The sequence below is a fragment of the Oenanthe melanoleuca genome, chromosome 3, assembly GCF_029582105.1.
Source record: "Oenanthe melanoleuca isolate GR-GAL-2019-014 chromosome 3, OMel1.0, whole genome shotgun sequence".
Lineage (NCBI taxonomy): Eukaryota > Metazoa > Chordata > Aves > Passeriformes > Muscicapidae > Oenanthe > Oenanthe melanoleuca.
In genome coordinates, this window is record NC_079336.1 from 104,108,507 (window position 1) to 104,133,611 (window position 25,105).

General features: G+C 38.2%; 1 protein-coding gene across 9 annotated transcripts in view; it reads left to right on the forward strand.

Moving 5' to 3' along the window:
* MACROD2 (mono-ADP ribosylhydrolase 2) overlaps window positions 1-25,105 on the forward strand; it is an 841,709-nt gene that overhangs the window by 468,519 nt on the left and 348,085 nt on the right. For all 9 annotated transcript variants that reach the window (XM_056486344.1, XM_056486346.1, XM_056486345.1 and 6 more), the window contains exon 6: window positions 21,495-21,616. In XM_056486344.1, the coding sequence (XP_056342319.1) occupies window positions 21,495-21,616 (122 nt within the window). The remainder of the gene's footprint in view (window positions 1-21,494; window positions 21,617-25,105) is intronic.

The window sequence follows — 25,105 nt, forward strand, 5'->3', positions numbered from 1 at the left end:
TTTAGATCTCATTCTTCTAACTGAAATAGTGTTGCTTCTCATTGATTTGCAATGTAATTTTGCATAACAATACAATTTTGTTTTGAAGTTTCTAAAGAGTTTTTTTTTATAAATATCTAGTCTAATAAATCAGATGGTGGACAATGCATTGATTTTGCTTTATTCAGTTGAAAATTGAGAGTCTGATTCTTAGTGAGTGGTGGGAATGCTCTTATGCTAGCTAGTGCCCAAGAAGAGGAGTACTATTCTTCATTACTGAGTTAATTAATAGCAGTTTATATTCTCTCAGGGTAAATGGCCCAGTGTTCTTAATCATGTCAAGCTTCTCTGATTTATGTTTAGTGCAACTTTTTTTGATGTAAGGCTTACTATCTATTTTAAAATACAGTGGTCCAAGGGTGGGTATAAAATTACTTTGTGGGTTGGAATGACTCACTCTTATTTTGCTACTGATGTGCTTCTCAAAATCTGTACAATTTTACAATCTGAAGAAGCTACACAATACTTCAGAAGGGTGTGGGGTACAGTTTATTTTATTTTAAATTTGTGTGAAAATGATGTTAAATTCAATATTAAGTTTAAAATTCAGCTCAGTACTGAACAATGAACAGATTCTTGTACTTGCATCTGTTTGATTCTAGTACCATTGAAATATGAACACATGGTTGTGTGCTCTGCTGGATATACAGAGCATTTACAGTTGAGCATCTATTTCAGTATGGGGATGAAATCTGTGGAACTGACAGCTTGCCATTTTATTCTGTGTCTAATTTTATTTTTTTCTTACACATAAACAAGAGAAAAAAGTAAAATACTTTTCTCTTTGGTTGTTCTGGTATACAGATACTGTTTAAAGTAATTTGCTTTACTGTTTGAATATCAGATCTATGCAAAGCAACAATGCTTTAAGATCCATAGCCCTGCTGACTTCAAAGCATCAAAGAAAACAGTTTCCTGCCTGGTTCCCTAGTACACTGTCCTGCTTTTCACTTAGCATAACTTTGTTTTCTCTGCAACAGATTTTTTGGCTAAGGTGGGTACTGAGCAGGTGAAATGTGATGGGACATCTGACCCATATGTGAATATGGTGGTGGCTGCCAAAGTTGGTCATGCCCAGGGTCACTCTGAGTCCTAGGGGCCCTGGCTGAGCCACAGAGTGGGGTCATTTTTCTTTTGACTCACCAGCCAGGAAATTATTCTGTGGAGATATTAATTTGGCCCAGAGAACTGACCTCCTGCTCTTTGGAGGGAGAACCAAGTCACTGGTTAATAGTGGTGCATGTGTCCACTAACAAGGAGGTTGAATTACAGTCTTTTCACTTGGTGTTCTCACATGGACCTATACCAAGGAGACTGGGTTGAGAAAACTGCCAGGCTAAAATGGAAATAAATATATGCATGGGGGGAATAGCAGTGTTATAAAAATATTCATAAAATCTGTATTTAAATAACACAGTGCAGCATCTTTTGAGGGATGCATATTGTGTGTAATAAAGTAAACATTTTAGGCTAACTGCTGTAGGTGCAGTTTATATGGCAATGAAGCAAACCCTTCTGTCCTTCCTGTAACTCACTCACATGGCAGGCACTTCACAGGACACTACTGTGCCCTGGGGAGCAGATGTTCAAAAGGAAGAGAAGTGCCCCTACACCTGTGGTCCCTCTTGCAGAGCTGTAGTGGTAGAAGTCTTCCTCTGCTGTGGACACAGGCTGGGTGAATTTGGGCTGAAGAAGATTCCAGGGAGACCTTTATAGCAGCCTTCAATACCTAAAGGGGCTGCAAGAAAGCTTTTTATAAGGGCACAGAGTGATAGAACAAGGGAGAATGTCTTCAAAGTCACAGAGGGAAGGTTTAAATTAAATATAGGAGAAAGTTCTTCACTGTGAGGGTGAGGAGGCACTGGCACAGGTTTCCTAGAGAAGCTGTGGGTGCCCCATCTCTGAAAGTGTTCAAGGCCAGGTTGGATGGTGCTTGTAACAACCTGGGGCAGTGGAAGGTGTCTCTGAGCATGGCAGGGAATTTGGAACTAGATGATCTTTAAGGTCCAACCTAAAATATTCTATGATGATAGGTGATGTCTATTCTGATGGCAGTTTACCTTTCCAGCATGCTGCCTAGTTTCTGAATTATCTGCTTTAAGTACATAATAGCTTGCTTCAGTAAATGTTATTCTCTACTGATGTTTGTTTTCAATTTTCCTACTTCTCCTTAATCTTCCACACCCCTTACTCTCTAACTTTATTGTAGTTTAATTATAAAAGTATGCAACTATAATAGTCTAGTAATAGACATGTATTTCCTAAGTCAGTATATGAATATTTCCCACTCTTTATTGTAGGGATAGCAACTAGAACAGCAAGTAAAGGCTTGTTGATGGCTCTCCTTAGGCACACTCTGTGTGCATGTTTGCAGGGAGGAATAGGTGGATGTCCAGATTTGTGTGGGTGCTCTTACTCTGCACAAGATCAACTGCTTTAATTGCTCACTCTTCCTTCATTCATCTTCCTTAAGATGCTGAATCAAAATCCCATTCCTCTGCTAATCTTTCTCCACATCATATATTAGATTTCATAACTGCTCCATAATTTCTCCAAGAGCTAACAGATCATCAGACACTTGTAATAAAAGTGCTGTTTCATTCCAGTTGACTACACAGCACAGTCATACAGCCTGAGTATCCTAAAGCTTTGGAAAAGGGAGCAGCAAGAAAACATGCTGAAAATGCACCATGTGCAGCAGAACTACACTTCAGTGCAGAGCTGTGAGGGGTAAAATACTGCACCTTTCAGCCCATAATCTGCAATCCCATTATCTCTGAGCCATGAACTGCATTGTTGCTGATGCACAGGCTGGATTATCCTATCTACTTTTTGTATACCATATATCCAAAAGTTGACACCTTTATGTTGTCCAACAGTAGATCAAGTTTTACAACAGCAACAAAGGATTAAACAGTTTTCTGTTGGGGACATTCAGAGGATAAACAGAGCTGTGTTATAAGAGGGAATGGCAGTCAGCTGTGTTACCATCTGGGAGAGAAACATTGAAGTGCTATTAATATGTAAACCTTTCAGATTTTATTCTTTATATTGAGTTTTTTGGGGTTTTTTTTAAGAGTTGCCAGCATTCCTAAAGAACTGATTACAATTCTGTAATTGTGTAAAAGGTGTGAAAGGATGCTGCAAATAGCATTACAGCAACAATTAACACGAGCACAACTATCTTCTCGTTTGCTTTTAAGGTGTCTTCTTCAGACACTAGAGAAGCAAGGGTACCATCAGATCAGGTTTGTGTATGGCAATAAATCCACTGTGCTGCATGAGCACTCCATTTGAGACAGAAGAGGACAGTGCAGATTCTTCTCCATCTCAGCAGAACTTATCCATATGTATGGCAGTTACTCTTTCAATTCAATGTGGTAATCACTTAAATATCCTAATTGGCTAATTTTATTAGTGCATTCACTGCTAATGTGCTAATTGTTTTATTTCTGGGAAAGCTGTAAAAAATTATACTTGATATTGATTTATTTATCTTCTGCTTCATTTAGTTTTATTACAATATGGCTTGATTTCATTCTGTATTTCAGGAAATCATTATCATAGAGAAATATTTTAGTGAAGAAGGGTGGGGCAGAGTAAAAAATGGAGAAGACAGATAAATACAAGGTAGAAATTTTGAGTTGAAATGAATTTCTTTTGTGATCAGAACACGTTTGGCTGCATTTCATGGATTTAGTTTCCTTGCAATAAAATACAAAAATAAAAGCCAATCAGTACAAACTCTCCAGGGTTTTAATGTCCTGGATTCTGGTCAACATGGCCCAATTGCCTCTTTACTTTCATGAAACATCAGCCTTTTGAAAAGGCTCCTATAGCTGTGTATAATTGCTGAGACTGTACAGCCCTGAGCTGTGGAAGGGAATTAGCTCCCCAGAGCCAGGATGCTTTCCTTTGAGGGAAAGCAGGGGAGGAACAGCTTCTCATCAAGATGCTACCAGGTGAAGTACAAAAACTTCCAAGTCCCATCTGGGAAGTCCAGCTCCCTCTATTACAGGCAGAGATTCTTGTAATACCAATTCATCAGCCTATTTGCTATACTTTTGCTGTGCTCGTTATTTTGATGGCTGTGTTAGTTGCTCCACAGGCCAGTGCTGACATTTTTAGGGGTGAAAAGCAAGTAAATTCTAAAGATAAGCTTCAGTTCAGAAAAGAAAAGAATGTTTATGCTTAAAATTGAGCCCACACTGGATGCAGCATTTTCCTTCTTTTGAATTTACTGGGTCAAAACTTGGAGTAAGACCCATGATTTTGTCTGATCAGTTGTAGGTAATTCTAGAAACTTTATTCAGCTTACAGCATTTGTGGAAGGTGCACAGGTTTATCTTGATTCAGAGCTGTTAATGACTATCAATATGGTTAAGGGCTCGTTCTTTTTCTGATATGGGAGAGGAAAAAAGTGTGTTCTGACCTCTGTAATGTCTCTCTTTTGTTGTAGCACATCTTAAACTCTACACACACTTAATTTCTAAGTAGTCCATATCTTCTGGTTTTGAATTTTCCTTTTAGTGATGGAAATAAGGAAGGAATTCAAATTCACTGAACTGTGAAGCCATTAAAGAATCAAATACAGCATTTGGAAGGGTCAGCTGGATGAAAACTAGACTTGAATATCCAAATAGCAGAGAATGCTATTCTTAAAGGCTCTCTTTTTGAGAAGTTACCACATTGGAAAAAAGTGCTTCTTTTGATGAGAATATGTATTTGGCAATTTTATAGCTTATTGGTTGTAAGATATGTTTTGAAAATGTGTTGCCTGTTTTCTCATCATAAACATCCCCTTTACATGACCTTAGAGATGCCTCATTGACTTTCTTGCAGTCAGTGGACTTTGCATGTCATCCCTGATGAATCTTTAAGAACCCTGAGGCTTTCTCTTTTTAAGGATTTTTGGGTTCATTCTCTGATGTGGATATCCTTCCTCTCTTAGAAGTCCTTTTCAGCACTAAAACAGTGTTAGGTTTTCCTAGAAGTCAAGGAGGTTTTGGGTAACAAGTTTTCAGGATTAAATAAATTGTGCTCTGTCTCCCTGGCTATATTGAACACACTTCTATCCATTGTTCGTTTGTTTTTTAAAATAATTGTGCCTTTTAATGCAATATGTGGGTTTAAAATCTCAGATGAAATGATTTGGGCAGGGATGCGAGCAAGTTCATTCTTAAGGCTCTTGAATCTTCTTGAAAAGCTTTCTGGGGCCTTTAGCAAGACTGGAAACTAGTGAAAAGGATACTGTACCGAAACTTCGAAATACAGGTGGGTGCCAACAAGACTTTCATGAATTTTAAAGAACCTTCTACCTGTCTCTGTCTGTATTCCTGTACAAGAAATCTTTTCTTCCACAGGAAGCACTTTTATTTCTACCCTGGGCTGTATGTCTCATCTCTGCTATTTATTCTTAATATGAAATTTCAACAGTATGTGCAGCTTACATCCACAGTAGGCATTTATCACTTGAAAGAAAGCTTTAATTAATAGAACCCTAATTTAATGAGGTACTGAGCCATGATCTTGTAAATTCTGTGGCACAGAGAATCACTTAGTTCAGGTTCACTCATAACAATCCTCAGCAGCACGATGTGTTTTATGACTGTTTAACAGATTTTGATGTTAATCTAGGAGCCCCTATTGGAGTGACTTTGTTCTTTATCTTGTAAGCATATTTTGAATTAACTGTGTTAAGTTTTTAAAGCATAACTTTTACTTGCCTTCTGATCAAAATGTCTGAACTATTCACCCTGGGCCGTTTTTTTCTTTTTTCCAGAAACCACTCTTGTTTAACAGCTGCAGCAAAGTAAACAGGTTATTGTAAATGGGGGAACTGCACTACTTAATTAGTGGCTTTATTTTTTTCTGTTTTTACTCAGAGTCAGGATTAAAAACACGAAGGAGATGAATTTTTTCATGTTTAGGCTTGGTTGTTTATTAAATCTTATTTAAAGTACAGAGAGTTTTGTAACACTCCTAGCTACTGCTAAAAGTGAGCAAAATGGAGATTTGAATTCAGCTAGTTACAAGGTCTTTTAAATAATTTAATACAGAATTAACACTTATATTATTTATACTTTTGACCAATAACTAAATTCTTGTGACCTGCAGTGCAGCACTATGTAATTAGAAACTGCTACGTGAAATTATGAAGAAAAAAGAAGACAGAAAGAGACAACACTCAAAACTCTCTATCTTGTCGTATTGCTGTATTCTAAAACTTCAAATTTAAATTTACCACGTGAAATCACACACTTTTAACTACACACCCATGACTCTAACTCCATCACTCAAATTTGGAAGCCTTCTCCAAGGCCTCAGGTCAAAAGTACTGTTCTCCAGGGGGTCAGTGTCAGAAAGCATAGAAAGCACAAAACTCCCAGGTTTCTGGGTTACAACAGTTATGGCATTTCCCTTATCTCCTCCTCCTGGGACTTCAGGAATGTTCTGTGCAGGAGGACAGAGCAGTTTTGGTGGCATGGTTGATACCCTGGCTGAGATGTGCTGATTTGGATGTGCTGCACTTGACACAAAGGCAGGAGGTGGGAAGTGAAGCATCCTCGTATTTCCGTGTGCTCAGGTCTGAGCCCATAACCTGCAACCAGCTCTCCCTGCTCCCCAGGGGCAATTCCAGCATGCTGGAGACAGAGAAATGCATCTGCAGATCCTTTTGCCTGAAAATGCTTCGTGGGGTGAAAATGGTGGCTCTGCAGCAGTGTGAAAATGTTCCCTTTGTGGGAGGGATGCCCTGGGGCAGCAGTGCCTGCTGCTTTCCCTGCTGTTTCCCTAAGCAGAGCACGTAGGGGAATTTAAGAATGAATCCCTGTGTAAAAGGTTTTTTGTTTTTTTTCTCCCTTCTTTTGAAGTATTATCACTTACAAGAAGCCATTCAGGTCGTTGTGAATGTTTTTTTAATGGGGACATTGTAAAGACAGACATGGAATCAAGAATGAGAAATGTCAAAATAGTTCCCTGACAATGGAAATAGAGCACCATTCTGACAGATTATAAGCACTAAATATACAGCTGTTTATCTATACTAAAATAGGAAATTGATGAGACTCAAAGCATGGGGTACACTTTTTCAAGTAATAACCATGCATAAACTAAATTTTTAGTATTTCATAATCCAAATGGCCCAATATTTAACTGGGGTTTTTAAACTATTATGGACTTTTAGTACTATTTTTTTAAAAGACTGAGTAGAATCAAAAATTTTTGGGTTGGAAGGGACCTTAATGCCCAGCTAGTTTCAACTCTCCTTCCATGGGCAGGAACACCTTCCCCTAAAGCTGGTCACACAAAGCCCTGCCTAATCTGGTCTTGAACACTTCCAGGGATGAGGCATCCACTTATTTTTTGGGCAACCTGTGCCAGTGCCTCACCACTCTCATAGGGAAGAAGTTTTTCCTAATTTCTAATCTAAACCTATCCCTTCAGTTTGTAGCCATTTCCCCTTGTCCTATGAGTCTGTGCCCTCTTGTTGCCCCCTTTAGGCCCTGGAAGAGGCTCTAAGGTCTCCCTGGAACCTTCTCCTCATTTCAATCTTTGGATTCTGCACAGGTGGTTTCTGGGCTGCCAGAGCACATTGCTGGATCATACTGAGTTTCTCCCACACCAATTCCTTCTCTTCAGGGTTGTTCTCATTCCATTCTCCACCCACCCTATACTTGTGCTTGGGTTCATGCTGACCTATGTGCTGGAAATATGTTTTGAGCAAATTGATGTGTTATTTAATATCTTACTGATTCACTACTGTTATGTGAGCACATAACATTACACCCATCTCCATACTGCAAAATTTACACTTGAAGTCTTCTTTTGCAGTTTTAAAAAATGTGCATTTTGTAATATTGGAGTTCAGCATAATCTTTTGACTTCCCAATCAACATCTACTTCATATTACCAAGGAGCTCCACTTCCAGAATTTAGCTGATGCTTTTGTTCAAATTATTGGTAAATTGTTTTTGTACTAAGATCAGCAAACTATGAGAATAATTTTATTTGAATCTAAGTAGTCTTCCTTTTCAAGCACTATTGAAAGAAAACTTAAATCAGCATTCAAGTTACTATTCAGGCTCTGTTTTTTTTAAGTGAGGGTGCATTTTTGTTGTCTTGTCCTACTCATGTTGTGATGAAAATGTAGAATTATACCTTCTGAGGCCTGTGGTTTGTACCACAAATAAATGTAGCACTACCCAGCTTGTTCATCAGCTGGCAGTTGATAACATCAGCAATGGTTTCCATTGCAGTTGCAAGTTCCAACAGTTTCATTTGTGGATTGTTTTTTTGTTGTGTTTTTTTGGTTGTGTTTTATTTTTCCTCCAGAATTTAGCAGAAGTGAATGTGTATTTACCTTGACAATCCCATTTCAGGGGATATTACTAGGGACTCCTTTTTGGAAGTTTCACTGTGTTCTTCTTGGATTTGAACCCTTGCTGAACACTAAGAGCTACTCAACTAGTTTTTTTACAATCTGTTGTCCTGTAAAGTAATAAATGGCCCAAATTTTCTACACACTAATTAAAATTCCATTTCTCATGAATTCCTTAATTGAGAGCAAGTCATTATGTGCTTTGTTGATTCTTAAGTGCAAAGATAATTGCAATGGGCAGCATGAAAGTGGTTTGATTATTGCCTGTCGACTCTTGTGAATTCTAATAGGTCTAATTGCATAGCATCAATTCATCATCTCAGCATCACTTTTTATTATTAGCTCTCTGAATTGTAATGTGCTCATAAAGAAGTGCAGTAGTATATCAAGGATGACATGGTACCTGGCCTATTGTATTTTTCCTTCCTTTCCTAATGTTACTAGTGAAATTAGAAGTTTATGATATGGTCTCCCTTTCCAAAAACTACTTCAAAATTTGTCTCCATGAAGAAAAGGATACTGTCTTCCTCTGAATTTGCATTTATAATTTCTTTGCTAAGTGATAGTCTGTCCTTTTTTTTTTTTTACTTTTCTAAATCATTCCCATAAATCCAGACCATCATGTGTTGGCTATGAAACATCTATCAAAAGCTTTATGACAGGGTCCTTTGTTATTGCTGAATGTTATTTAAATTATGAGGATTCTAATAAGGTGAAGTTCCCAACAAAACTTCTGTTGGTTGAGAAGTAGGGCGAAGAAGCACTTAGTTATATAAGAATTTCATTCTGTGGGAATTAGGAAATTAGGATTGGTTTTGTGGAGTGTCTTTTTTTTTTTTTTCTAAACTGTTACCCTAAAGCCAAGGGTATCAGTTTAGAAGAGATCTTGAAGATGGCTGAATATAACTAGAGAGTAACACACAATATTTTAGCTAAAGATTATGAAGTTCTAGATTAGTGATTTTTAATATGTTTTACTGCAAATATGCAGAAAAATCCTAGCTTCTGTCAAAGATGAAGTTTCTACTAAGCCAAATATTTAAATTATAAACCATGAACACTATCAGCACTAATACAGGGTAAAAGTTCCCTTTTGAGTTTTTTTATGAATGAAAAGATGCCTTTGTGCTTATGTTCAAACTTAGCCTTTTCCCAAGGCTTCAAAGTGTAGTGAAATCATCATCCAAGATTCCTCATCCTTGGCCTCTCCCACCTGGTACTATTTACAGACTTCTCAAACAGCAGCCACCAGCAGCCAGTGCTGCAAAGTGATTTTCCAAGTCATTCAGCAGCACAGGAGTGCATTAGGAATGGACTGTGTAAATGGCATTGTTGAAGCAATTGGATTTTCAGTGTGTTGCTTTCAGGCTCAGGATCCACATGGAAAACATTCATGTGTGTAAGGTGGGGTTGTTAGCCATGATTAGTATCAACCATTTGGCTTGGTTTGATAAAAGAAAGAAAAAGTGCAGTGGTATCACAAGAACATGTGAAAGCACATGTCTGCATTTGATTTTCTTCTCTGCTGTCTTGCCCAACATGTTTTTGCCTGCTTGGCTGTATGTTGCTGAGCTGGTCAGGTCAGCCAAATAGTGTGCTGCTCACATGCTCTGGTTTCTAGCTCTTTGTGAGCAATAAGAGCTGACATTATTCTTGAAGCAATTGCTTTCACTGTGAAAATACCACTTTGTCTTTCTGACAACCCACACAAGGGGAAACAGCACTGTGAAGTACAACTTTGCACATGGACTTCAAAAAAGTCCCTCTAATTCTCAGACTGGTGTTCAAGTGGCAATGTTATTTTGCAGACATTTCTTCTTTTCCTGGAGAAACAATGCATTGAATTTGTGGACACTGCAGGTGGCAAAATAACCATTTTTCCTCAATAACAAGTGCAATAAAATTTACAAATATTTTTCTCGATGTGGTTTCCCAGAAATGAAGCAGTTCCCTTCGGCAGGGGACAGTCTTGGGTTTGGTTCTGACACTTGTCACCCTTGCAAATTTTGTACCATCTCCCCATTAGTTTTTTGTCAAAGGCATTGATGCCATTTCTAGTCCCAGTCTTTCTGGTTCCCAGTTCCTAAACCCCAGTATTCCTTTGGAGTGACTTGAGGTAGGAATTCTGCACTGCTGATTATTGTGAAATGCTTGTGACAGGCTAACAGCATGCTACAATATTACTGAGCACAGAGGTTGGCTTTATTTACATTTGTGTTTCCTTTACAGAAAGTCAAAGCTCAAGGATGTCCTTCAGCAGCTCTTTTAGCTCATTGCATGACTTTCCAGAAGGTTGTTTAAGTACATTTTTCTCAATTGAGCTGAACAAGAGGTGACACCAGTGTTTCTCCAAGGACTCTTCCTTGTGACATTGACATGGAGAACATTAGCAGTGCAATAAGCCTGAGCAAGTTGCTAACAGTTCACTTTGCAATACATTTTTTATCTTGAAAAAAAGATAGTTTCCCTGTTTCTTATTTTGGTATGTTTGCTCGTGCTGAAAATTCAACTGTTTACAACTTACACTGATGCAAAACACTTTCAAGATGTTTGTCAAAGCTTGTTTTTCCCTTGGAACCACAGGAACATTACATACTGTGTGAAATATCATGCCACAGGTTTTTGCTAAATACCCTGGCTGGATGCATTTCATGTTTGTACTCAGCTTTTTTTGTCTGCCAGCCATTCTGAACATGTTTGCTGGAGACTTTTAGCTCCTTCCCACCTCAGTGGTGCTCACCTGTGGTGATGGAGAGCTGATCTCTGTTGTAAGCAGGCAACCTCTGTACCCCAGCTGGCAAGTTGCCTGGCTGAGCTGGTCACAATCCATGGGAGGCTGGAAATGCCTTAATAAGAAATATTGCTCAGTTAGATGTTGTGTTATGAACACAATCCAGAGAGTAAATGGAGTAAAGATGGAGAGGCTTTTTGTCATTTTCTATTCTTGTTGTTTTCTGTTCTTGCCTTTTGGTATCTCTCTGAGCTGGAAGGCTAAAGAGATCAGATGATTTCAATGTGCTGCTTGTGGTATCTGTGAAAGCTCTGTTCTGAAAGAAAACTGATAAAAGCAGTAAGGGCAGAGCATCATGGCCAGGCACAGCCATCCTAGTTTCTTTGTCCCTTGACCTGTCCTGAGTCACATCCTGCTGCCCTGTTAGCAGAGGTGTGAACTGAAGGGAAAATTGTAAACTTGGCCTCAAATTTAAGGAATCCTGAAAAGATGTAACAAGTTGTGGGATGTGTCCTGTTTGCATTGAGCAAAGGCTCTGGTGGGCTGAGCCTGTGTGTAACAAAGTGGTGTTAGGACAATTTAAAATTTTACCTCCACTGTTCTCAGTCTTGGTTCAAGACTTACATTTACTGAGTTCTGCTGGAACAGTAGTTGGATTTATTAACAATATAAATTAGCCTCTTTTCTCTTGTTTGAATTGTCCAGAGAAGTAATAGCTGTTTATTACAAAGCATGCAGGCAGCAGGGTTGAAGCACTGAAATTCTTCTCTAAATCTGTAATTTTTTCTCTGTTCCATATCTACAGCATAGATAATCTGCCCATAGTCTGTGCAGTCTTTCTATTTCCCTCCTCCCTATAGAACCAGGCTTGTTTGTGCCCTGCCTCCATCATCTGCTGGTTTTTCTTTTGGAATGGACTGTAGAGCACTGGATTCCAAGTGCTGATATTTGTCTCATTGCCAGCTGATGAAACTAAACTATCTTTCAAACTAGAGAGCATCTCTGGGGAAGAGGTGGGAGAAAATCAGTCAAAGGAATTTATCTTGGCATGTAGAGCATTCTCACAGCTTGGTGTCTGGAATATGTTGAAATCAGGAGGGTGCTTTACTGTAGTTTCAGCCACCTAAAATTAAAATATGATTGATGATAGAAAGTGAGATTCCTCTTCTAGGCAAGAAGTCTCATTCTATGGTTCAAAGAGCTGTCCAGTTATTTCACTTATCACACTTATATGAGGCAATTAAAGTGGCACTGCCAACTGGAAATCTGGTCAGCTTTTAAAAATGAGTTAAGCTTGCTTTCGAGTGCTGCATCATATGTCCCTGTTTTCATTGACTGGATTTGACTGAGTTTGGGAGAGAGGTTTCAATAGTAAATTTATTTTTTTCCCTCTTTTTGTTGTTTTGTGATGGGCTCTAGGTATAGCAGGGCAACCATCTCTTAAGGAGCTGACTGTAAACAAAGATCTTTTAAATGCAGCTTGCTGAAACTTCAGGAGATAAATACTTTAGGTCAAGTAAATTAGAGACTGTGTTTTTCTTGGGAAAGTAAAAAGGTAGGAAAAGTGAGATTTTACCTTGAAAAGATGAAATGGTAAGTGTGCATTCCTTCATCCTGAAGGTGTGCTCTCATTTCTTTTGCTGGTGTTTGGTTCCTTGTTGCCTTTAAGCAGTAGTCTCAACAATTTCTGTGAGATTGCTCCCAAATTTAGAAGCAGTTTGCCAGTTTGGAGCTGTAATCACTGTGTTTATTGCTATGAGGAGAATAAAGTATTCTCTGTTTAGAATGGAGTCCTGTAGCACAGTTTAAATGAATCCTCAACTCTGTCTTTTTAAACTAGGATTTATTGTATTTTTATTTTATTTTGGTTTCAGTCTTTTAGTTTTCTAACCTTCTCCTCCAACTGCATCCACCTGGATTTGAGAGGTGAAAAATGGTCCCAAGAGGCTGCACAAGGCTCTCCTATCTGCATTGCAAGAGCTATATTGTACTGTTTATGGCAAAGGAAATACTGAACTTTCTTTGCATGGTTTCCAGCATTCAAACTTGAAAGTTACTAAGGGTGATTTAGCTGCCACTGGTTTCTTTAGGAGATACATGGAGAACCTGTGATTTTATCATCTTTTTCTGTTTTTCTTAAAGAAGACATGCAAAATACTTAGCAAAGCATCTAATTTCTGCTGTGAGGGATATGTAGATTAGAGAAGTGTCAAACAAAATAGATGTGCTCCAGTTTCTGAGGTGAGAGAAGCTTGTTTATCCCCAAGAAAACATATAGGCAAAGTAAATGAAAAAAACAAATGTGGGAACACTCTTTGTAATGTACTGCCCTTAAGGAAGAGATGCATAGCTGAAGCTATGAATAAAATAAATTTGTCTTTGAAACTCTAAGTTGTACTTTACCTCTTAAAGGAGCCAATAAAGCTTCCTCTTAAGGAAACAATTCTTTCAGTATTTTTATGAACTTTTTTACCTGAAGTGATCTGATTAAAAAATCCCTTCAATGGGCAGATAAAACCAATGCTGGCAGTTTCCCCTCATTTCACCTGGGGTTATTCTGCTGCTAATGGGTTAAGGGCTGTTTAGTTTGGTCTTCTGAAAACTTTGTGCTATAATCACCAGTCCTTTCAGGTGAAGATCAGTGTTTGATAAGCTTTTATGCTAATATTCTTAAATTCTGCATAAAGAATATAATTTGAGTAATTCAATAGTTTCATGAGTGAAAGAAAGCCTTGAAGTATTGGCAGAGTATTTGGGGATCTGCTTGTATTTAAGATGTTCTATGGCCATGGTAAACACAACATTGGATTGTTTTCTTTGTTTCTTGGATGTCTTCCTTTGTTTCAACATCCTACAAAGAACTTATAGTAAATAATAAAGAGCATTTTAATATGAAATGCTGGAAGTTACCAAAACAGAATTTGCATGGGAAAAAATCCTTAAAATAGGAAATAAAGAGCTTTTGCTATGGCTTGTTAAATTATCAGAGCACTCTATAGCACTGTTCAGCACTCAGAGGAAAGAAATTTAATTCTGTGTATTAATAGTTTTTAGATAAAAGTAATCTGGTACTATGTTTTATAGTCAGGCTGAGTGAGGGTTTTTTTGGATTTTTTTGGTGGATGGTTGAGTTTTCTGGTTTATTTCTGTTTTGTTTTGGGATTTTTGTTTTATTTTGTTTTGCTTGTTTTTCTGTTTTCTCCTCATATCCTAAAGGGTATATTTATGCTTTAATTGTGCAATACTCCAGCAGAGATAAGTAAATTCACTTCAACAGAACAAGGCTGGACACTGGGAAGAGATGAAGTTGTGACAAGGGGTCCATGCTTTGAGAAACTGAGAACATAAATTCACTCATTTCTGATTTCTGTAATTAATCCAATTCCAAAACTAGAAGTGAACTTAACTTAATCCCCATTTGCATTTTTATTACTTGATTTGGTTGCATGTTTTTTTGGATAATATTTGCAAGATTCTCTACTGAATCAAGAATCAAATGGGATTAAATATCCCTTGAATTTTCCTGGCTGGTTTTATACCTTTCACCAGGTTGTGGATTTTGGTGTAAAATTTTTATGGAATGGTAGACTGAAACTCTGACTTAGTGTCTGAAGAAGAAATACTCTCAGTTTAGGGCAAGCAAGTTTATTTTTGAGTGTTGAAAAGCCTTATGAAATGATTTAAACCCAAGCTCGCTCACGAACATCTTTTGCTATTCAATATAGTAAAAAACAGCGAATCTTTGTGGCTCATGCTTTCCTGTGTATAAACAAAATACAGTCAGGGCATTTTTGTCTATAGCCCCTCCACTTGCAAAGAATAATAGTGAAAGGTGGAGAGCATTGCTTGGGTCAAGGGGATCACTTGGTGTTTGTTTTCATGAGCCACTCAATGAGGAGTGAGTGCTTGGCTGAGCTCCTCTGCTGCTGCAGCAAAATGAGGTTTCCTCTAGTGTGTGTAGGATGAAATCTGCTGGATGCAGCACAATTTCATCTCTTCTGTTTTTCCTAGGTATATTAAGGTATTTATTTGGGTAGGAAGGTAGGGAACAAGGATAAGATTTGAGCATTTCTGCTGCGAATTCTACCAGCAGAGATTAAAAAAGAAGCCAGGAATAACAAGTTGTGACTGTCATAACTTCATGCTCAGTCTTGTCATGTTCATTTCATGTTCATTCGTGTCACACTCTGAATATCCCAAGTAGAGCTGTCGCCTTTTAGCTTTACACGTAGGCAATTATTTCCATGGAAGTTGTGAGGCCGTCTGTCTAGCTGCTGCTTTGACATCTGTCATCGTGGCACTAAATTGCTTTGTAAAACCTCTTACTTTGGGATACAGTATAGTGTCTCTTAATTGCACCACTTGCTCCTCCTGCCTGAACAGAGCCTACTTTTGTTTCTGACATTAATGGCGAGGCGCTGATGGCGGAGCGATGCCGTGAGCTCGCTGCTGGGAGGGGAGCTGCTCTGGGATCACACAGACATGCTTGGGCCTTGTATTTTATGACAAGCATGAGTGCCAGAAAGGCTTGGGCTTTGGTGTGGCTGAATTCTCTGGCCTGCTGTCGAGGCAGTGGTGTGACCATTGCAAACAAGCCCTCTGTGTTTTGCAGCTTCCCAGCGATGCTGCGCGCTCGCTCTCTGCTAAATGCAGGCTATTGAGTGCAAACTTGTGTGCCTCCCCAAAGGCTCTCTCAGACTCAGCAAATCCCTCTCCTCTCCCTTTGGGAATATTGTTTTCTGACTGTCTGTGCTGCCTTGTGGTTAGGATATACATCTAACCCACAACGAGGGATGCTGGTTAATAATTTACAATAAATGTATTCTTTACCTTTCCTTGGCAGACAATGCCATTTAAGTGAAAAATGGCTTGAATATTTTACACCAATGACTTCTAGATATCGTAGCATTTGCAGCTAATGAAACATTTTTTTTGTGTTCACCCAAAACAGCTAATTAATCACTGAAGACAGTTATAAAAGGTACAAAGTTCAGATTGAGCAGCACTTATTCCCAAGCCTGAAGACCTGAGACTGACTCTTTAACTGCTCATAAACAGAATATGTACCTATACAAAGCAGAGAAATGCTTTTGAAATTAGGAGTTGTATTGTTTGTAGTCACACACAGCCTTCAATGATTTATAAAATATGTCTTACATTTATAATATTCAGCTCTGCTAATCTACTTTTGTAGATTAATCACAATTAGACTGTGGCCCTGTGGGATTCATTTCAGCTGAACTTAAAATTAACAGTTGTTTCTTGCACACTGAAAATGCACTTTTTATGTGCAAGTGCATGTAGCTAGAAATAGAAAATGAAAAAGCTGAGCAATTTGTATAGCAAAGCAATAGGCTGCTCACATGCCTGAAAAATAAGGATAGCCAGTAAATATGTTTTTCTAGAGGTAATTCCATTTGCCACCAACTGAACCCCAGCTATTCCTTTTCAGCACCAATGTGGTGGGTGCTTATTGTGTAAATCAACTGATAATATTTACAAATGGAGCCCTTAATTCTCTGAATTTTTACAAGTTTGGGTGTTTTTTTTTTAATTTGATGGCGAATGCAGTGCAGTACCTTCCTTCTTGAAATTCATGTGGTTCCCACTGTGATTGACAGAGTACAGCTTCATTATGCAGTTGGCTGGATGGGCCAATTATGGCTATGAATGTGTAAATGGGGTGAATGAGAGAAATATGTAATTGATTCTGGCTGTGGTTCATTAACAGTGTGAATGCACCACACTCACATCTGTAAAAGGAGTGAGAGAAACTTAGTTGTACTTTTTTAGTTGTTGGGAAAAGCTCACTGTGCTAATATTTTTGCCATCTAGTGTCACCTTTTCAAAGGACAAGGGAAGAGTAAATTACATTGTCAGTAATTTACATCAGCCCTCCAGGTTGGTTTTTGAAGCACAGGCACTTCTCTTCACCCTTCTCAACTGGAAGTCACGTTTCATCCTTGCCCATGCTGCTCTGCCCTTTCTCCATAGCAGTACAGTTAAAAACTTGGGTGAGAATGACTTTTTTAAGAAAAAGACCTGAGAAAACAAGCCTCATTGGCCTTTTTATACATAAAGTTTGTACTCTACAGCAGTTGTAGTTTGATTTCTGAAATATCTCCTTTCCTTATAAACACTGTTTTAAACCAACAGCTTCATTAGCATTAAAAGCAGTTTGATCCATTGTTGTGGCCTGAATGCCAGATAAGGATATACCTTCCTTGGGGGCTCTCCACCTCAATGTACTATTAAAAATGTAAGCAAACATCTCTGCTCTGTGTACACAAAGTGATTTATGGACCCTTGGATTGCAGCTTTCTTTTTAATGAAGTTTCCTATCAGTGCACTTGGCTGGAAGACTGACCACAGTAAATCAGCAACTTCACAGCAGTGCTGGCAGCTTCTTTTGACATAAAAGTTAAAATGCTACAAATGGTTTGTGTGGCATTCTCTGAGTGATGACTGTTCCCTTTTTTGACCTGTTCACTTGGTTTTGAAGATCAAAAACCCCATGTTTTGGTTTTTGGGAAATGTTTGCATCCCTTTCACCTGTTCCACTTCACTGAGAAGTGCTCGGACCCCAAAGGGTGCAGATGCTACAAGAGCAAACAGGAGCAAGCTTTTCAGGCCAGTCAATATATTTTGAGTTTCTCTGCATTTCCTCCAACTTAAAAGTTCTTCTGTTTCATGCCAGTGTACCTTCAGAGCATGGTCATGACTGGTGCTCCACCTGCCTTGCTGCTTCAGTCAGTTTTCCTTCTCTGGTGAAACTCATTCCTGTGTGTCCATCCTGTGTTAATCCTTTCATGTTGTGTTTTCCTTCAGAAAGCCCATGCTCTTCCCCAGGGTGGATCCTTGCTCTGGCTGGGTGTGGAAGGTGCCCTAGGGCTTGCACATCCGTGCTTGTCCCTGCCAGCAGTGCTGGATGTTTACAATTGAGGCTGGTCCTCTAGTGGGTGGCCAGAACAGCAGGGCAGCAGTTCTGCCCCGAATTTCCTGTGGACAAATGTCTGTAGACCTCCCCTACTCCTCCATCCTTCAGCTCTCTGCAGGGGATAATATGTGAGCAGAAAGGAAACTTCATTGTGACAGACAAGCTTGAAGTTTGACAGTCTTTGTTGGTGCATTAAAAATAAATGGTGCTGCTTCAGCCTGTGAAGTCTGGTCCTCAGGTAGTAACTGCATGGGCTGAAGGAAGGGGAAGAGCTGGTTTGTTTTCTGGTTTGTTTCCTTTATGCCTGTATAATCTCACAGGGTTTTGCCCACCTGCAAACTTTAAGGTATTTTGGAATAGATTGAGCAGAATAACATGTACTTTAGGAAATGTGTGTATGCACTGATTTTATTGATATGTACAACAATAAAATTATTACTTCCCTATTTGTCTGCTGACCATAAAGCACTGGCATATTAGTAATGCTGCTTTGCTAATAAAATCTTTATCATGTGTTTCAGAATAACAATGTGCCTAAGAAAAGCATTTCTTTGCCAATAATATGCTGTAAACAATTACAATAGTTGTGATATTTTATAAACCAGTTCGTAGAATCATGGAATTGGAGGTGACCTTAAACATCATCTAATTCCAATGCCCCTGCCATAGGATGCCTCCCATTAGATTGGGTTGGCCAGAGCCTATTCAATTCATAAATTTAAACATAAAAGCTAATAACTGCACTACAGGTTACTTATTTACATAAAGTGGCTGGTGCAGCAATGCAGGATTGCTGTTGTTATGAAAATGCTAAATTGGGAAGTTCTGAAAAAAAAAGATGACAAAAACATTTTGCATTTTTTAGAGCAGAGGCTTAAAATTAGTGTTTAATAATGAAAGACTAAAGGAATGGAGCTAAAGATTTAGTGAGTGAAATGCATCTAGAAATTATACTGTGGGAGTTTTATACAGAAAGACCCTGAGTTTCATATTTGTTGTGTTCCCCAAAACTCCTTTTTTGCCTTTAAGTAATCAATGAATAATTTAAGCCATTATACTTCAGCTTTCAAGGAGCTGCACATTGAAATGCAAGAAACTCAGCCTTAACCAGAAGAGGGAAATGTTTTTATGATTCTTTTCTTTATTTAATCATCCTTTACACATTCTTTTAAAGTTGATTTTATAGTTGTTCCTTTATTTGCTTGTTGGCTGCTGGGTATTGTGAATTTGAAATTCTTCGTGATAACTCTGATCTTGGTGTCTGTAAATGTAGAGGGAAATTGAGATGAGATTCATGAGTGCATTCCTTTCCCTGTAGAATCCTAGAATCGTTTAGGTTGGAAAAGACCTCTAAGGTCATTGAGTCCATCCAGTAACCCAGGCTGCCAAGTCCACTGTTAAATCTGTTAAATCATGTCTCTGGCTCAGTAATTGAAGCTCACCTGTCATAAAATAAAAAACAAGGGGAAAAAGTCAAGAAGTTTTGCTGTTTTTTTTTTTTTTTTTTCCCTTTCTCTGAAGTTGCCAGCACTTCCAAGTAGAAATGTTCCTTGGAAAGTTTTAACCTCCAGGAAACTGCTATAGTCATAAACAGAAATTACAGTATTTGATAATGGAAGTACTCACACAACCTTATCTCTGCACACAAAAGCAAATTTTAAACTAGCTCTTTCCTTTTTTCCAAGTCCTTTCTTAATAGTTCTCAGTTTGTGATAGTAGCTAAAACCCCATGTGAGAGTACAACTCTTTTCTGAGCTCACAGGTTGTTTTGGTGTCCTCCTGGTTGTCAGTGGATAAAGGCTCAGCACCTGCTTGATGGCTCAGTTGTAGGGAGGGTTCTCTGGAGCTGGTGTCTGGCAGCTGTGACATTCAGCAGAAATTATCCAATCTGTCCATCTTGTTCCTGCAACTGGAGAAAATCACTGTGATCAAAATGGAAAGAAGAGTTCTCAACCTTTTATTTACTTCACAGGAGGGGGGTTTTCTGTAGCAGTTGGAAAATTTAGCTCTTAGAGGTTTCAGTTTCCATCACAGTGGATTCCTCAGTGTTTCTGGGCACTGGGAATCAGATGTGCTTTTATTTCCTTATTTATCAATTCTTTGTGGCTAATGTATAGAAAAGATTTTGAATTTTTCAGAACATTATGGCTCAACATAAAAACCACTTTTTAAATAGCAAAGAGCAGGATTTGATGGATGATGCTGGAGTTTAAAAAGAGACAGTGTACAATTTAATGTTAGTTTGTCCATTTTCTCTTATGCTTTGTCATATGTTGGATGGAAATCATCAAAACCAGCTTGGACAAAGAATAATGGTGTTAATTCTGCAGGATTTGTGAATAAATTAAAATATTCTGGAGTGCAGCAACTGCAGATGTTGCTTGGAAACCTGACCCACATGGGTCAGAAACACAACCTAAAAGGGGACTAGCAGCACTGCAGTTTAAAGTGTTGGCCTAATCCCTGTTTGTGCAACACTGAAAAAAAAAAAAATAGTGACACTGTTGGTTTCTGCTATACATTGTAGGAAATTATAAAGAAAGGCAAAAAAAAAAAATCTGCCACCATAACTCATTTTATTATGCTCACATATGCTATAGAGGAATGATGTGTAAAAAGTAAATGTACTTCATAAGAATTGGGGAAATAGGAAAGGGTGAGATAAAAAAAAAAATATGGTACCTTTTAATTTATAGATTTCTTTTCAACACTTTTTTACTCCAGGCTCTTGAATTCATTTTTCTTACAGCACTTTAGAGACTTTGATTGATTGCAGCATCTGATTTTGATGAGTCCAAAGGCATCCTACTTAAGATGACTGTGCTTTCTCTTCTTGCTCGTTATAAATTTCTTCAAACAGAATATTTTGTTTTATTGCATGGCATCTCCATCTGGTCTGACGTGAGAGGAAAGCATGTTTTCTGAATAACCAACACATTCCTAAACCTCAATTTCTCTTCTTTTCAAATGGTTGCTGAGGAAAAACAAAGATGGCCTGTGTATCACCAGCAATGTGCTGAGGTTCTGTGTTGTGAGCTTTCCCAGTGAGTGGACTTTGAGGAGTGAGAACAACTGTTTCAAAGTTCTACACTGTTTACAGTTGTAGAGCCCTTAGGATTTAGAGGATTTGTGCAAACATTTCATCTCTCATGTGTGTGCATTGCAGTACACATGTAACAAGCATTCACTGTATCTTTCTCCTTTAGTCAAAATTCTTCAAAATTTAACCTTTACTGATTTATATTTAATTATTGCACATGTAGATTATGATGTGTTTTCCAGTTAAATACTTTTGCTTCCATTGTTATTCCTACCTTTGTATGTAGCTATAATACCAGATTGGATTGAAGTGCAATAACAGTAGCATCTTTAATGTTTCTTTATCTTCTTTTTTTTGTTCACTGCAGATGTGATCCATACTGTTGGGCCAATTGCAAGAGGCCACCTCACTGACACTCATAAAGAAAACTTAGCAAGTTGCTATAAGTCCTCTCTGAAACTGGCAAAAGAAAACAACATCAGATCAATTGTAAGTATTGTGGGAGAACACATTCTTGCTTTTTCTAGTTTGGATCTTACTTTCCTTGATGTAGAATAATTATGATTGTAAGCTTCCAGATATATTTCTTGCCTTACATTTCTTGGTGCTATGAAAACCCAAAAAATTAAACGTGATTTGGCCAAAACAATTGTCAGATGAAAGGGCTAAGCTTATTTTAGGGGTTAGGGAAAGTGTGCCTGGTAGTAGGAGTACAAGCATCTGTCTCATTAGAGAAGGGAGGAAGCTGGTCCCATGGCTCATCCTTATACTGTATTATTTATTTTAAAAACCCTAAGAAGCCACTGGTCAGGAAGCCACTGCATGCAGTATAGCCTCCTAAATAGCTAAGAAGTGATTCATTTGTTGCTTATTCTACCCATTAATATTTCTTCCTATAAATAAGAGTATTGGTCTATTGTCACTGGTTTTAGCACCCTCTCAAAAAAATAAATAATAAAATAACCTATTATGTGATATTTAATCAAACTATAAAGTTCACTGAACTTAACATACATAATACAGTGTTGTACCTCAAAAGTGCCAAATTTTCAAAGGCCACAGAGAAAAGGAGTTTTTTCCACTCGACCTCTGGAGCTTTAATTCTGTAGCTGACATGATTGCAGCTTAAATCTTCACATCAGCATAGGTTAGTTCCTGGTAGGTTTGAGAAAGAATTTGTGTTCTGAGCCTGACTTCACACTTTTGGGGTCATTTTGGCTGATTGTATGATAGCACCTATGTTTGGCAACTTAGGATGCAAACATACACACAATTTTAGAAAATGTAAGCTGAACTAATGGTGTTATATGAGGATGTAATATTTAGTAAAGGGAAGCTATTAACACTGAAATATCATAAATGGAAAATAAAGCTTTTTGAGGACAGGAGCAGGACAGCTTGTAGGGCTTTGAACTGAAGTTAGATGTGCCCTTCAGAGTCAGACCTGATGAATATCACTTACTTCTTTTTGGAAAAAGAGCTCTGCTCTTCAACACTTTTTGTGCTCATGACATCCTCTCTTTGCTTCTCAAAATGGTGCCCAGCAATCCCTTATTTTGCCATAATACTAACCATTGTGGGGTTTGTTTTCTTTGGTGGGTTTGGGTTTGTTTTTTTTTTTTTTTTCAATTCTAAGCATAAAAATTAGAGCTGAAAACAACCTTGGGTGGTTGGCATGTTTTGAACTGCTATGGTGTTGTTTAAACACCAAAGGATGTTTTTGTCCTGCTGTGATTCTCACTAGAGCCAGTAAGGGCTTTGCTCCTACATCCATCCTTGTTTCTGCCTGCTCTGTCCAATTTGGGGCATTCAGGTTAGTGTGAATAAAGTTCCTGATACCATGTGGGAAAAAGAAAATAGAATATTGATTATGAAAGGGTGTAAAAAGAGTATTGAAATTACAAAGGAAAAACTTTAGTTGGCATTGGTCAATGTAGGTAATGCTTGTATCTGGAGGGAGTCTGTAATTTTTAGGACATTCTAGGTGGTAGCATGGTGTTTAACATGGAATAATCAAAAAGGGATTGTACTCATAGAAACTAGGCTGATATTTCATGAAAACTGGCCTGATGTTTTAATGAGAAAAGATAACCACAGGAGAAATCATCCTCAGGTTACTTCCTTGCTGGTTAAGAGTTGTTGACTGTGCACCTGTTTGACATAAAAAATACTGAGCACCCAGACTTGCAGAACACAGCTGCACAAACTGAACAGGAGCCAAGAGCCATTCATTCATAGCAGCATTTAGAAGCTTAGCAAGCAATATGGATTTTAAAGGCCATATGACAAATCATGGGCTGTTCTGCAAAGCCCCAAGTTCAGTGATTTCTGTGATGCCTTGAGAAATGAAGGCTGTGTGTCTGTCCTAATGAACAAATCAAACCTGGAGAAAAGTAAAATGTATAATTCATTCAGTTAGGGAGCAGTAGTGAGTCTGAAGGAAAAGAATGCAATGTGTAAGTGGGTTTCACAAGATCCAGTACTGTAAGTGTAGAGGGAAGGGAAAGAAAGTGAATTAAAATTATCTTTAGGTTTCTGAGGCATGCAGAGACATGATAGATGGAGAAAAGGACTCAAATTGACTCAAATAGACAACATTTGAGTGTAGATTGGGTTATGGCAACAGAAATATTTGCAGTACAAAGAAGACAGACAAAAATTGGGAGGGAAAAAAAGGTTATCTGTGCAAAATAAGGAAGAGAAAATCAGCTGTGCCCATGGATGGCCTTTCAGATTGCCTCTTTAACAAGAAGGTGAAATAAGTATGTGACAGGGAAAAACAAGGAATTTTAAAGTAGATAATGAATAAAAGGAGGAAAAGCCATATGTTAATGACACATAAATAAATAGCTATTGGTGCTAGCAAGTTGCAGAATGTTAAAATTAACTAAAGCAGAGAGCATTGGTGCACTAGTGATTGTAATAACTGAGAAGGAAGCAAGAAGACATTAGATTGTAACAGCACAGATCTGTTACCTTCAAAACAGAAAGGACAAGTCTAGAAATTACTGCAAAAAGAGGAAAAAGCCCCACACAATTGGAAGTATTTTGAACGTGAATTGTGTCAAAGGAGTTAGAATTGCTGGAGGCATCATGAATAGAGAGTGATGATGAATGGCAGTGTACTGAGCTGGACCAAAGCATGCAGGGTGACTCAGGGTGCACCACTAAATGCAGTTTAATTTAACATCCTAATGATTTTTGAAGAGTACATAAACACCTCATTAATTACATTTACAAATGATACTACAATAGGCAGTGTTGCAACCACTAGAAAAGGACAGAGATGTATGATAAGAATTGATCAGAGACTGTGAATATAACCTCATCAGCATCCACTCCAATACCAGAAGGGAGCTTCTGCCTTTGTTGCAATGGAAGAGAGGTCAGGAATGTAGCTGGCAGCTACAGTGGAACTGAGCACAGGAAATGATGGAGTAGCATATGGTGGGGAAAAATAACCCAGTTCACAAATAGTCAAAGTGTGTCAGAAAGCCAGCACAATGAGGAAGTGGTCTTGAGTAATAAATCTCAAATTAGATGTACTTAAAGCAGTTACTTGTTCCACTATTACATATTGTTGGCTGGCTCTGGAGAAATGATGGGTGCCACAGAGATTGTATTTCAGTTCAAAATGGACTGGGGAGAAAGGAATGGGATTCAAAATCTCTTATATGTTTGTGTCTGTAGTTGTTCTACACACTGAGGAAGGGAAGCAATAGCCTTGAAATACTGTGTAAATTCGAGTTGCAGCTTTATGGAGGGGAGGAGAGAACAATATCATCATGTGTGTGACAACATGGCAATTAGATAGTGTAGCTGAGAGTTATTTAGGTTGCATTCACATCCAAGGTGTCCAGGCATGGATGAGAGCAGCTCTGGCTAACTCTTAAGGGGGCAGTGATATCTCATCTGAACATGTTATCATCTTGGTATCAAAAAAAAACAAAAAACAACAACAAAAAAAACCAAAAAAAA